This window comes from Sander lucioperca, chromosome 14 (genome assembly GCF_008315115.2).
Source record: "Sander lucioperca isolate FBNREF2018 chromosome 14, SLUC_FBN_1.2, whole genome shotgun sequence".
In the NCBI taxonomy this organism is placed as follows: Eukaryota; Metazoa; Chordata; class Actinopteri; order Perciformes; family Percidae; genus Sander; species Sander lucioperca.
The window spans coordinates 25924876-25939167 of record NC_050186.1 but is presented as its reverse complement, the minus strand read 5'-3'; the positions used below and the strand labels follow the sequence as shown (position 1 = coordinate 25939167).

The window sequence follows — 14292 nt, the reverse complement described above, 5'->3', positions numbered from 1 at the left end:
CTGTGCTTTCTCTGCTATGACAAGTCAAAATGTCTGCTGTGAAAAAGCTGTTTAGGAAAATGGTACCAGTAAAAACCTTCCTTCCATACATGAATTTAGTATGGGGTGAGTCTAGATGTCTAGATGGCCAAATGTATGTGGACACTCCTGTGGGAAGGACACAACAGTGGGCTTTCAACTTTGTGTCAACAGTTTGTAAGTATCTCCACAGCGTTGTGGAGTAAGGTCCGGCTACACCACACACACATTCTAGGATAGAAGAAAAAACTCTCTGGGTTGTTTGCATTTCTTTAAACCAATCACAATCTGCAAAATAGTCTCAGGAAGGAACTTGTTTTGGTGGAACATTTGCACCCCGCAAAAGAAAACGCCACGTGCATTATTTAATGAAGTTAACTGTTCAACAATACAGTAAGATGAGCTATTTAAATTAGCTGGATACATGGTTAAATGTCATTTGCTGTTACCAGTGTATCTCTGTGTTTAACGTTACTTCGTCTACAGCAATCCCCACCAATCGGTCCCAAAACGTCCCGGTTAGGTATTAAATGCTGTAAACATATTCTTTCTAAATCTTTACGATCATTCCCTGAAAGAACCAAGCAGGCCTGCCTTGTTGCACGATCCAAATTTTCTTCTAAACTTGCCATTTTCAGCGTGTAGCTTGCTGGCTCAAAATTTGTTGCTATTTCCTGTAACGAAGGGATTTTGAGAATGGCAACACACAGAGAGAGGAAGGTGAGGGGCAAAGCCTGACAGCTTTATCCTGGAAATGTTCTTCCGTTGATTCAGACTAACAGTTTGTTGAACACCTTTTTCACTGTTTCAACATGACAATGCCACACAAAGACAGGTCCACAAAGAAATGGTGTGGAAGAACTTGATTGACCTGCACAAAGCCCTGACCTCAACCCCATCCAACACCTTTGGGATGAACTGGATCACTGACTGTGAGCCAAGCCTTAGTTGGACCTCACTAATGCTCATTTGGCTGAATAGGAGCAAATCCCTGCAGCCAAGTTCCAGAATCTGGTGGAAAGTCTTCCCAGAGGAGTGGAGGCTGTGAGCGCAGCATATTAATGTCCACATACTAAATGTCTACATAAAAAGCAATGTGTGTGTGTGTGTGTGTGCGTGTGTGTATTTGTGATGTGAGGGGTCACAGGCACCTTTCCTCTCACTTCTCAGTCTCAAAGGTTATTTAAACAAGCCCCAGCCATGACGGCTCATATTGGAGGACTGAATCGTCACACCTATTTGTCTCGGGGCCATTTACTGGAAGTGGATGTTTCTGAGCTGTAACTGGTGTTGAATTGTTTTGCCGTGATACCAGACTTAGCTTCTTCTTTGTTGGTGGGTTTGTTTGGTAAGAAGCTCTCAGAGATGACGGAGAGACTCTTTAATTGCTTCCTTTCGAAAATAAAAGTTGTCAATATTTTTCTAATGAGGCACGTTGGCACGTGTTTTTGTTCAGTCAGGCAAGTTTGTAAAAAAAAATGCATTGTTATTCACAGCTGTGAATGGGAAATGGGAAAGTTGGATGAAACCCATTCATACACTGTCAGCTTTACTTACCAAGATGACTTTTTCATAACTTAAATTAAACGTACAGATGATATAGTAATGAAACATTACACAAGTTATTATAAAAGTTGAGCTCAAGAAAATGAAACTACCCGACAATCCAGGAGTTTATTCATACTGATGACTTTTTGCATTTTGGTTCCCCCCATTTTACCAGCACAGCAGTGGGAAATTGGACATTAAAGCGTAACTCTCGCCAAAATGCAACCTAGGGTCTTTTTGTGAATGTACCCGAGTCAAACTTTCGTTTAAAAGCATATTTAGGATGGAATCGCCACTTTTAAGATTTACCGTATTTTCGTTTTTCGGTCAAATGGCCTTTTGAATGGGAGTGCTAGGGGCACTTTTATGCTAGCCTCAAAATAGCTATTTTTAAAACACTAAGAAGGCTCGACACAACATGAGACTTTGCTCAAAGTATCGCCAGGGGCTCTACACCTTAACGAAAGTATTGACAACATTGTTTGTGTAAACAGAGTTTACTAAAAAGAAAGGTTTTGAACAACTCACCGTAGGTCTTGTTGTTTCCGGCCACTACCACCTCGGCAGTCAAAACGAGTTGATATCCGAATGCGAATGAACGGACTCCATATGAGGCTCCTTTTTCAACTACGAGGTCAATATTGTTTTTCAATAACGACAAAACAAGAAATAATCCGTGCATTTATATAGAACTAAGCTTTAGGAGCTTTCCATCTTTACTCTCCTCCCTGTTATGTTGCATTCAGAAATTGATTGGTTTTGACTGATAAAATGGCTGCGGCCGGAAACAACAAGACCTACGGTGAGTTGTTCAAAACCTTTCTTTTTAGTAAACTCTGGGTGCACAAACAATGTTCTCAATGCTTTCGTTAAGGTGTAGAGCTCCTGGTGATACTTGGAGCAAAGTTTCATGTTGTGTCGAGCCTTCTTAGTGTTTTAAAAATAGCTATTTTGAGGCTAGCATAAAAGTGCCCCTAGCACTCCCATTTAAAAGGCCATTTGACCGAAAAACAAAAATACGGTAAATCTTAAAAGTGGCGATTCCGTCCTAAATATGCTTTTAAACGAAAGTTTGACTCGGGTACATTCACAAAAAGACCCTAGGTTGCATTTTGGCGAGAGTTACGCTTTAAATGAGATGATCTATTTCCTGACTATGAATATGCTTACGCATTACTGATGCAGACACATGTATCTGTGCTAGGTGTAATGTGTGTGATATTAATGTGGTGATGTGTTAATGACTTGTTTTTAAATTCTTAGAAAAGATGAAACTATCTTCTTACTTCCTTCTCTGTGTGTGTGTGTGTGTGTGTGTGTGTGTGTGTGTGTGTGTGTGTGTGTGTGGCAGCACAGTAAGCTGAGAGTGGGAGTAAACTGTCACACCACAACTGCATGATGCATGGGTCCAAATCATAAGGCAGCGTTTGCTTTTTTCCTCACTGATCATTCAGAGCCAGCGATGACTCATGGGAATAACAGAGGTGGAATAACCATATCATGTCAACTCGTATAAAAACATCAAGCTCAGTGGATATGTCACTTTTTATTTATTTTTTATATACGGAATGGTTGGTATATGTTTTTCAAACAAGTTTGGTTTTTAAAAGTACCATGTGTTTGTGTTTGTGTGTCCAGACCAATGATGTAGCAGGAAACACCTGGAACTGGCTCTACTTCATCCCTCTCATCATCATCGGCTCCTTCTTCATGCTCAACCTGGTGCTAGGTGTTCTGTCAGGGTAAGTCAGCTCTTAACATAAATACACACATATATATATATATATATATATATATATATATATATATATATATATATATATATATATATATATATTTATTTATTTATTTATTTATTTATCTCAGGATTGGGGAGAATCTGCATTGTATTTTAATTTGTCAAAGGAGAGCCCTGAATTTGTTTTGTGTTTAGTTTATGTATTGATAAATGTCTAACAATTGAACAACAATGCACGAATCTGGAACAAGGATTGCATTTAAAAATTAGCATTTTCATTGCAAACAGATTAAAATATCTTTTTTTTTTTAATATATGTTTATTAACATTTTTTTACAATTAAACACGTGTGCACATTGTGCAGTTCCAAACTTACAGAAGTGTACTTTAACCACTCAAGTCTACATTGTGTCACATGATAAAAACAAAAATTTAATAGACAAACAGGAACAGCAAACATAAGTCAAAAGAAGTTAAATAAAAATAAAAAAAAACTCTCATAGCATTTCATACGGTCATTCCAAAAATGATATATCAAATGACTGCTTTGTCAATTAAATTTAAGGTAGTCTCATTGTATTACAGTTTTAGCTCACATTACGAGGTTTACATTAGTCAGCATTCAACCCTCCTCTTCATTCGTTAGCGCCATACATTTCACCAACAAATTAAATCCTCCCCAAATCCTCCCAAATAATTCTTGCTTCCCTTTCTGTACATATGTTATTTTTTTCCAGACGTAAGGTTATAAATGTCTTTTTTACTTACTTAGTTGGACTTGGTTTATAATTACTGTAGCAGCATATTTGTATTTTCTTCCCAATCTTCTCTTCGCTTTCTATAACTGGGAACATTTTCAGAACTGTGCTAAACACATAGTAATCAACACGTTTGGGGTTAATTGGGAACATAAACTCCTGGTTAAAAACAGAACTTTTCAGCCACAAGCAGTATTAACGGATCAATAACTTTCACACAAATTAGAAGTTAAATTGAGAACATGATTTCTCTACTAGACTCTGTTTTGAGAATATTTTAATACTGCATCTGAAGGCACTTCTGTATTTGCTTCAGCTTGTGGCCATTTTACGGTCTGTGAACCGTGCATGGAGTGTGTGCTGTCCACCATTCATAGACTAGGGCTTCAAGACAGTAGCCCACCTGTCTGTGTACTACAATGGAGAAGAAGGTTATGTCGTGACCTGTGAGAGGAAATCAGCAGATTATTCACTTCTCTTTTTTACTCTCTCTCTCTTATCATCTGTCCCTGTCATCCTCTCGTGTCATGAAAAGGCCTCTGTTTGTAGCTTTAATCACCCTGGTCCCGTGTGCCGCTGGATCTGACATCTGTCCATCTCATTGTGTCTGTGGTTGCAAAGAGCCTCTTCTCACCTGCTGTCTCACAGCCCATTGTCTCCTCAAAAGCAAAGGTGTGGTCAGAAAAAGCCCAGTGCTAAAGGAGCGTCCCTGCCATTCTTTAGAAAACCTGTTTAGCAAGATAAGGACTGGGAGTAATTTTCTTTTTGTCCCATGCTTGTACTGTTACTGTCTACTAGTCTAACGTCTGTTGTGTGTGATGTCTTTAAGCTACTGGGACCTTGAATTTCCCCTTGGGGATCAATACAGTATCTATCTATCTACCACATGTAGCATCAGTAACATTAACAACAACAATTTTTTTTCTCATTTCCCCATCTCATCTTTCTGATTGTCATAAAATGACAAAGGTTATGCTAACTTTACTGGAAAATATAGTCAACATCTAATATATCTTTCAACACTGAAAGAAAAAAAGTGTGTCTTCTTCCATCACTGTTGGGTCACTTTCATTTTTGGCCCTTCAAGAATAGGCTGATATTACAATATTTAGAATGTTCAGCATGCATATGAGAGTGGTATCATCTAACCATCGCCAAGAAAACAAAAAAGCGTATTTACTGTTATGGTGGGATGACAAATAGAACCCGAATGCAGACACAGTACTCAGAGCCAGGAGTGTAAATAATAACAACTATTTAGAAAATACTGAGGCGGTGGGGCAGAGTCCAGGTTTTCAGGGGGGGCAGGTCCGAGTAGTGTCCGAGGGTGAGCGGGGTAATGCAGAGGGGCAGATGAGGGGGGTTGTGGCAGTAATCCAGTGAGAGTGATTTCCAGTCCAGTTAAATCCGATTCTTTGAGGTCCTTGGTCCGTGTTTGGCAGGAGTTGAGTGGTGGCAAGAGTCCGGTCCAGGTGGCAAACTGCAGGCACAAGAGATGGGGTTAATGAACGATATATACAGTACAAGCAAACAGAGGAACTGAGTGGCTAGAACGTGACTAGCTGCTGGACACCTGACCCTCGTACACCTGGCTCCACTCCTGTGTTACAAGGCGTTTAACATGAAAGTGAGACCTAAACTGGCTTGGATGAGTGTATACTCTCCTACCTAAGAGGGGTTGTGCTGTGTTAAACTGACTCACCGAGCCACTGTTTTCAATTCCTGCTCCGGAGCCGGGCCTGCTAGCTTTTTTTTTTTTTTTTAAGATTATTTTTTGGGGGGCTTTTCCCTTTTTTATAGTGACAGTGGATAGACAGGAAAGGGGGAGAGAGATGGGGGATGACGCGCAGCAAAGGGCAGCAGGTCAGATTCGAACCCACGCCGCTGCAGGACTCAGCCGACATGGAGCCAACACTTACTGTGTGAGCTAGAGGCCGCCCCGGGCCTTCTAGCTTTTGTCGTCTCCCTCGTCGAGACAACCTCCGCTCTGGGTGGGCTTTCCAGCGTCACTTGTTGACTTCTCCGCGAGCACACTCTCCGTGTTGTAGTTCAGGTTTTAATAGGTGTATTTATAAAAGGCCGTGTTGTGGGAAACGAAAACGTCTTTTCAATAAGAATCAGTCTTCCAAAATGTTTGTCTCCAGCATGTGTGGCCTGTAGCGTTCTGCTTTCTGATTCAATCCCAATGTCTCCCACCTGCCGCTTGGGCCGGGTTAAATCAGCGTCACACAAACACGCCCCCCTCATGTCATATGTCATAGCAGTTCTGACCCTTATCAAAACTAACCACATAGACTTCCTGAAATACCACTCTAACACATGCAATTAGCACACAGACAGACACAGAGAGAACACAGCAGATACCAGCTACTCAGAGGCAGCGGGCCTGACATATCCCATGTTGAACAATCCTTTTAATTAACTGTAATGAATCTGTTTATTTGATCTCAGCTTTAAATTTTTAATTGACGTCCCAGAACATATGTCACAATATATTGCTATATTTCTATAAAAGGACATACAGTATGCTGTCATAAGTCCTACATGTGATGCATGTCTGATCTGTCATGTCAAGTACATCACACTCTGCTGCTTTTCCTCTGCCTCCGCACATTTCAATGTGTACACTTTTTTATAAATATCTGCTAACAGCTTTGCCCAGGGCCCTTTTTCTTCTCTCAGCTGCCCTGCTGTCATCTGACCTCCACAGTTAAAAATCTTTCAGATAAACGCTCAAACCTCTTATTTCCTTCATTCCCATGATACAGTGTCTCACAAATGAGTTGGTTTTGTAATTCACATAATCCTGTTTGTTGCTGTGAATGTACTTCTGCAGGTACTCTGCTGGTAGATGTCTGACACCAAAACATTTTTTTTTATATCTTTAAGTCAATAATGCCAAATGTGATAAAAATGTCTGTGCAATCTTTCTGCGCGTAGAGAATACCTGTATATACTAAATGTTTCAACAGAGAATTTGCCAAAGAAAGAGAGCGTGTGGAGAAGAGGCAGGAGTTCCTGAAGCTCCGGAGGCAGCAGCAGATCGAGAGAGAGCTCACCGGGTACTTGGAGTGGATCTGCAAAGCAGGTTAGACTCATCGCTGAAACAGTTTGAGAGCTGGCATGTATGTGTTTGTTGTGTTAGAAAAACGTGACAAATTGAAAGTAAGTTCCCCTCTCTCTCTCTCTCTCTCTCTCTCTCTCTCTCTCTCTCTCTCTCTCTATCTCTGGCTGCAGAGGAGGTGTTGCTGGAGGAGGAGGATGAGATTGCAGAGGAGAAGTCCCCGCTGGACGGTGCGTGGTACAAGAGGAAACAAAACCTCCCAGGTAAAAAGAAGGCTGAGTATCTGTTGCCTGCTTTACCATGGCCAATCACCACAGGAGGTACAGTTCATCATTTCCATCTAAGAAAAGATTGATTTACCGCATCAATGATGGAGTTCTCTTATACCTGTCCAATGGAATTAAATCGATACAGTCAGAATTGCTGTATTGTTTTGATCATCTGTGTACCGAAATATTTCAGGGTTCTGTTGAGCCATTTCATGGAAAATAATTGACACTCTTAAATCATCAGTTATGAAAATATACTCATTTTAATGGAGTTGAACATTACAGTATTACATGTGTAGGTGTTCGCTCTTTACTTTTGTTGCCTTTATTGTCGAAAAGGAGCCCACTGTTATTCAACTCTCTCTCTCTCTCTCTCTCTCTCTCTCTCTCTCTCTCTCTCTCTCTCTCTCTCTCTCTCTCTCTCTGTCTTAATTTAATTTCAATTCAATTTGCTTTATTTAATTGATTATTTGCTTTATTAATTTGTTGCAAGAGCAGTCTACAGAAGGTTAATATACAGATCATATTTGTATAAAATACCCGTGTCATGCAGGTTCTATATTGTACTGAGATTGCTATATAATATACTACAATTCTGTGCAATTTTACATAATAACTATCCAATACTATACAAATCCCTAATGGTTGTGAGTCCCTTAGCCTGTCTGTCTGTCTGTCTGTCTGTCTGTCTCTCTCTCTCTCTCTCTCTCTCAACCATGATGCCATTCCATTAGGTGTGGTGTGAAAGCAAGGGTTAATTAGTGGGATTTACAGCTTTAGTTTGATTGGATTTGTTCAAGTAAATTCACAACACCACGCTCCCCAACCCACCCACAAGAACCCCCCCCCCACACACACACACACACACACACACACACACACACACACGCGCACGCACACACACACACACACACACACACACACACACACACACACACACACACACGCAAACTGGAAACTCATCCATGCTGATGATTCCATCCCAGCTTCCTTATTTTCTCAATTAGTAACAGAGTCCACAGACAGAGAAAAAACACTTTGATGTTGTTAGAGCAGAACATATGGAGTTGCCTTCATCAGATGAATGACAGGTATGAATAGTGGAGCAAAGTGCCAATCATAGTTGACTGACTGATTCAGTAGAGGTACTTTTAAAACCCTTTCTCTTAAAATGATTTATGCACCATTTACCTAGTCTTTGGAGATAAGAAATTGAGGACATCATCCTTTAGGCAGAATATTTCATTTCAAGATTAAAATGTGTAATCTGTATGATTTTTGAAAATTCTTTAAATATGCTAAAAATCCTATGAAAACACTGAACATAACACAAATGTAACTTTCTTTCTTAAAGGGATAGTTTAGATTTTCTGAAGTGGGGTTATATGAGGTACTGTACTTATCCATAGTCAGTTTATTACCTATAGTAGCAGGTGGTGTCCCCAGTTTGAAAAAGCAGGCAGGAGTACCGACACAGAAGATAAGCAATGTACTGCTGTGGACGGGGGCTGCAGCTAAATGTATGTTAGCCACCTAAAAAAAGGCCCAAAAAATCAACGCTGTATGTTATATTCAGAATATTTTCCCAGCTTAACCATGCCTTGTTAATATAATACATCCATGACCCAAACTCTTTTTGATTGCCGTTTTTTTCCGTCGCTGTCTGACCTCAATGGCAATTGCCAGGGCATTCTTTTCAATTCAAATACATGCATATATACGTTTGTAAATACATGATACAATTTCACCATAAACTGTATATAAAGTAAATAAAATATCTTTAAAATAAACTATGTTAGTAAAATAATACAGTCTATGGGTTTATCTCAGATAAAATGGTCTGACTGCAGCTGTTGTCATTGCCTAGCAACGAGAAATAGCTTCATTGCGCGCTCTTTGATGACGTATACATGTGGCGGCTTCGCCTCTGCGTCCTACCTAGCGATGCACAAAGAGCACATTTCTTATCATGTGTAGGTGGCTTTATAATGTCATTTTTGTTGTTTAGTTGAGTTTTTATTAAAAAATCCTTTTTTTAAAGGTGCCCTGCCACACAAAACCGTTTTTACTTGCATTTTTTGAAATATGTTAGGTCCATATGTGTTTGTGTTATGTCATGAATGTGAAAATGAACTGCTACCTCCTCTGTCAGCTCTAGCCACTGAAAAGAAATAAGCGGAGAAATCAGGCCAATTACAAAAGCTGGTCAGTCTGACGTGGTGTTGCCTGAGCTCATTACTATTCATGAGCTCGCCCAGTTGCGCTGGGTAAAGGATGCTGATAGCCAGGCTCTCATAGGCTAGCTGTTAGCCAATCAGAGTTAAGCAGCTTAGCTCGTTGAATATTAATGAGAACTGGCACAAATCTTCCTGCAGGCTTTCTATACCACGCTAGAATGGCTTGAAACAAGGTAACCAAGGCATTTTTTCTACAAAAAATGTTACAGAGTCCATGGTAGAACTTCAGACATTACCACAAAGTAATGAAATACGTGTGGCAGGGTACCTTTAAATGAACCTGGTTACAGCCCTGTTCCTGTGACAACATTTCAATAAACGTGAAAAATGTTTGAAAAATGATTTGATAAGAAAGATATTTTCTAAGTGTTACTCAGCTTCATTCGTTTTTGCTGCCTGATTCAGCCTCCCAGCACCACTCGGGTAACACAGAGCTGCTCACGTGGCGATTACATTCATGTTGGGCTGGCAGTTTTTCATTCCAAGGCAGGAAGGCAGAAAATTACCAAATGAAAAACATGATTGATTCCTGCTATTCATAGTTTCCAATTAGCTCAACCCTACACTTTGACACAAACGCAAGCATGCACTCATGCACACACACACACACACACACACTCACTCACTCACTCACTCACTCACTCACTCACACACACACACACACACACACACACACACACTCGCACACATACACACACTCATATCCTGTGAGGTGATGAGGGTTGTTCCATTGAAATACAATTTTAAAATGCTTGTTTTTCATGCTATAATTGACATCTTCACTTTCACAGATATGTATATCTTAAGTACCATATATGATTATTTCCCCCTTTCTGTCTGTGCTGTTCTTTTTACAGTCCTGAAACGAGGCAAAGTCAAGAAAGGTAAAAACGACCTGATTGGTGCTGAGGAGGGGGAGGATCCTTTCGCAGACATTTCGTCTGTTCGTAAGTCTTTTTATCCACAGCCGGCAGCCCCTCACCTCACACCTTCACATGCTGTCTGTTCACAGATTCGGCCTTTACAATAAAAGCCACCCCAAAAGCTTTTCTTCTACAAGGGACATAACCATGCCCTCTGACTCTCTGGTCTCCATTTGTCACCTCAACAGGATAAAAAATAGATATATAAAAATGTTAGAAATCTCACACAAACTTCAAATACATTACAGAAATAGATTCAGCACCATGTGGATCTGGAGACCTAAAGCTCCTTCTCCTGGCTGTAGAGGCACTTCACCTTGAGGGAAAAGAAGTTTAATTAACTTTTTCTAATTAGACTGTTGCCCTAAAATAGCAAGAGAATCACCTGCAGCATATTAGAATTAGACTTTTTAATATTAATGGACTTCATGGTCCCGCACAAAGACAACATGCAATTGCTTGTCTCTGTAGGTTGGAAATGAGCATAAGCATGGCAATTGAAACCATTTTGTTGCCTAAACTGCCTTTTTTGCTATCTCATCTCATGACTGTTTTCCGTAAAATTAAGTGGCAGGGGAATAGATGCACTTGCACAGTTAAATTTCATCTCTCATCTTTTCCGCATGATGCCTGCAGTCCTGCTGCACTGCACAAATGTATTAGGTGCATATTTTTTAATGAGCAGCTGCAAGGAAAATTCAAGGAGTGTTGAGATGATTTTACGCTTTTCTTTCTGTCCCATGAGTACGTATTGTTACTTTTCTCAGTAAAAGTTTTGGCCACAAACATCTTTTAGTGCTTCTTAGCAGACTTAAAGTGGAATGGATCCCTACCCAACTATACTGTTACACTTCTGTTTTTAAAAACCTCGAGGTCCTTGAGCTCTAATTTTCTGTAACTGGGTAGTAGCGCAATTGTAGCACAAATCTAGTCTGCACACAAACGTGTGGGTGTTGGCAACACAATTTTGCAGTTTCGATAACCGCAGGCACAGGTGCAATCCTGGTGGAGCTTGGAAAAGCTGGCAGAAAAAAAGAGTAGGGTATGGAGCAGCATGGGTGCAGCACATCATTCTTAGGAGGAATATAGCATCAGCAGGTGGAGACTGAAAACTGTTCAGTTGTGTATGAACATATACATTTAGGGAAGCTTAAATATTAATTCGCAGTCTACGAGCAGTTGTGGATGACATTACTGGTAAAAACAAATTAATCAAAGACAGTTTAAACTGGTTATACTGGGAGTTGCTGAACTATTCCTTGGCCGGAGGGAAGGCACCAGAAAGAAATACACCTAGCACATAACTCCCTGTAAAACCACAACCTCTTGTTCTTACAGTTAATATTTTGTATGGATTTGCCAAATAAGAAAACATTTCATTTGTTTAGAGGTGCGGTGGGTGGGGGGTTTTATTTCTTTGGACGGAGCCAGGCTAGTGGTTTCCCCCTGCATCCAGTCTTTATGCTAAGCTAAGCTAACCTCCTCCTTCACGTTTAGCGTACAGATATGAGAATGGGGTTGAACATCTTTTAAGAGCAACCTAACACCACCTTAATATCTTGTTTTTGCTGGTTTAACTTCTCACCTTGCTGCACTGATGTAGAAGTGTACTCCAGAGTATGGCCAGTACACCGTGACATCACTGTTAGGTGTGGTGAAGGGAGCGTGCCTATGTTCCCACAGCCCTATGTTCCCACAGCTCTATGTTCCCACATTTCTAAGATTCTTTTCAAAATTAGGCCCTATGTTCCCACAGTTCCCACATTTCTAAGATTTATTTCCAAAATTAGGCCCTATGTTCCCACATTTCCTTTTTCATAAATTTGTATCAGATTTTATCCCCCTTTCTCTCAATTTGGTAGCCAATTACACCCAACCTATTATCCAGTAGCAATGGACTACAGATGGAATGTAACTCTAACCCTAACATAGGGCCTTATTTTCAGTGGAAGAAAAATTCTTAAAAATGTGGGAACATAGGGCTGGGGGACCATTGGGCTGGGGGACCATTGGGCTGTGGGACCATTGGGCTGTGGGAACATAGGGCTGTGGGACCGTTGGGCTGTGGGAACATATGGCTGACCCTGTGGTGAGAGCTAAGAACAGAATTGGAACTTAAACCAGAGAGGGTGGTGAAACACTGCTTTTCAGCCTGGGGTTAGGTTCAAATATATATGAAAGAGCCCAAATCAAAACATGAGTTCTTTTATGTTTAGTTTAGTTTTAGTTTTGGAGCAGTCTTTTGGTGGTCCTAAACTAACCTACTAATATCCAATAAAAGCAAGTACAATTTCAATTCAAGTACCAAAAGTGGACTCCACTACTTCTTTTTCCTAAACACATCCTCAATTAAACCACCTCAGTACGAGCAGGTTAGTTTGAAGACAAAAAGGAAAAAAATGTTTGGTCTTTGGTCTGTAGACATATGCATAAACTTCATAACATATTAATATAATAATGATCTTGATGAGTGGGGCGATGACAGGGATGCGGCTCATCACTGTAGCAGGGAGAAGACAAGGAAAACACACACATATATACACACACACACACACTGTGAAACACTGACAAATATTTAACACTACACACATTTCCTCCCTCTTTGTAATCACTTTCAGCTCCTCCTGGTTCTCCGTTTGGTCGGACCAGTGTGAAAAGCGGCGGTAAGCTGGACAGCTCCTCTTACTTCCGGCGTAAAGAGAAGAGGACCCGGTTTTTCATCCGCCGCATGGTGAAAGCTCAGAGCTTCTACTGGATTGTTCTGTGTCTGGTGGGCCTCAACACTCTGTGTGTGGCCATAGTCCACTATGACCAGCCCGAGTGGCTTACAACGGCCCTCTGTAAGTCTCACATACAAATACACACTCATACTCCCACACACTTATTGATGCTAAAACTAGTTTCTCTTGATTTTGTTACTCTCTCCATCTTGAAAACAGACACAGCAGAGTTTGTGTTCCTGGGTTTGTTTCTGACTGAGATGAGCTTAAAGATGTACGGCATCGGAGTGAGGAATTATTTCCACTCCTCCTTTAACTGCTTTGATTTTGGGGTAAGTAGCAACAGCACCAATTTCAACAGCACACACAGAGTGTGAAGTAGAGCTGAAGATCTTTGCCCGACGGGCTCGGGCCGGGCTCGGGCCGGGCTGGGCTCGGGCTTGCGCTCCGGTTTGCGTTCCGGTTTGCGCGGTGAATGAGCGGTCAGGTGATGCGTTTCGATTAGCGTGGAAATGGATGCTGAGGAGGTGAAACGGAGGCTGGCCTCTGGAGGACTTATTTTATTTCTTTGTTCCCACTTCCAAGTGGCCTATAGCCTACGTTAGTCATGAATAAATTATGTTAAAAAATGTATAAATGACTCATTCTTGACTAAAGGCAAAAGAGCTGTTTGCGTGCGCACATTTGGATAATGTCGGGCTGTAAACGGGTTCGGGCTTTTAAAAAGCTGTCAATCAAAATGTACTTGTCGGGCTCGGGCCGAATTCTGTCGAGCTCGGGCCTTGCCTTGTTGATTACAGCTCTAGTGTGAAGTGTGACTTCATTCTCTGCTCAGGACGCCACTATTCCACCATATCTTTGCATAGCAAATAGTTGTTTGCTGCTATATTAATGTTCTGAATGTCGTATATAGCACTTTTAAGGCTAACCAGCAGTGCTAGTTTTGTTTGGAGGGCCCAGTCTTGTTTGGCTTATTGAAACAGAGCCAAATACAGCATGTGATAACTTTATCCTCTG

At 40.8% G+C, this 14292-nt stretch overlaps 1 protein-coding gene across 3 annotated transcripts in view; it reads left to right on the top strand.

Moving 5' to 3' along the window:
* Window positions 1-14292, top strand: part of cacna1bb (calcium channel, voltage-dependent, N type, alpha 1B subunit, b) — a 219325-nt gene that overhangs the window by 103173 nt on the left and 101860 nt on the right. For all 3 annotated transcript variants that reach the window (XM_035991388.1, XM_031277458.2, XM_035991390.1), the window contains 6 exons: window positions 3205-3308; window positions 7035-7150; window positions 7300-7389; window positions 10490-10579; window positions 13174-13395; window positions 13495-13607. In XM_035991388.1, the coding sequence (XP_035847281.1) occupies window positions 3205-3308; window positions 7035-7150; window positions 7300-7389; window positions 10490-10579; window positions 13174-13395; window positions 13495-13607 (735 nt within the window). The remainder of the gene's footprint in view (window positions 1-3204; window positions 3309-7034; window positions 7151-7299; window positions 7390-10489; window positions 10580-13173; window positions 13396-13494; window positions 13608-14292) is intronic.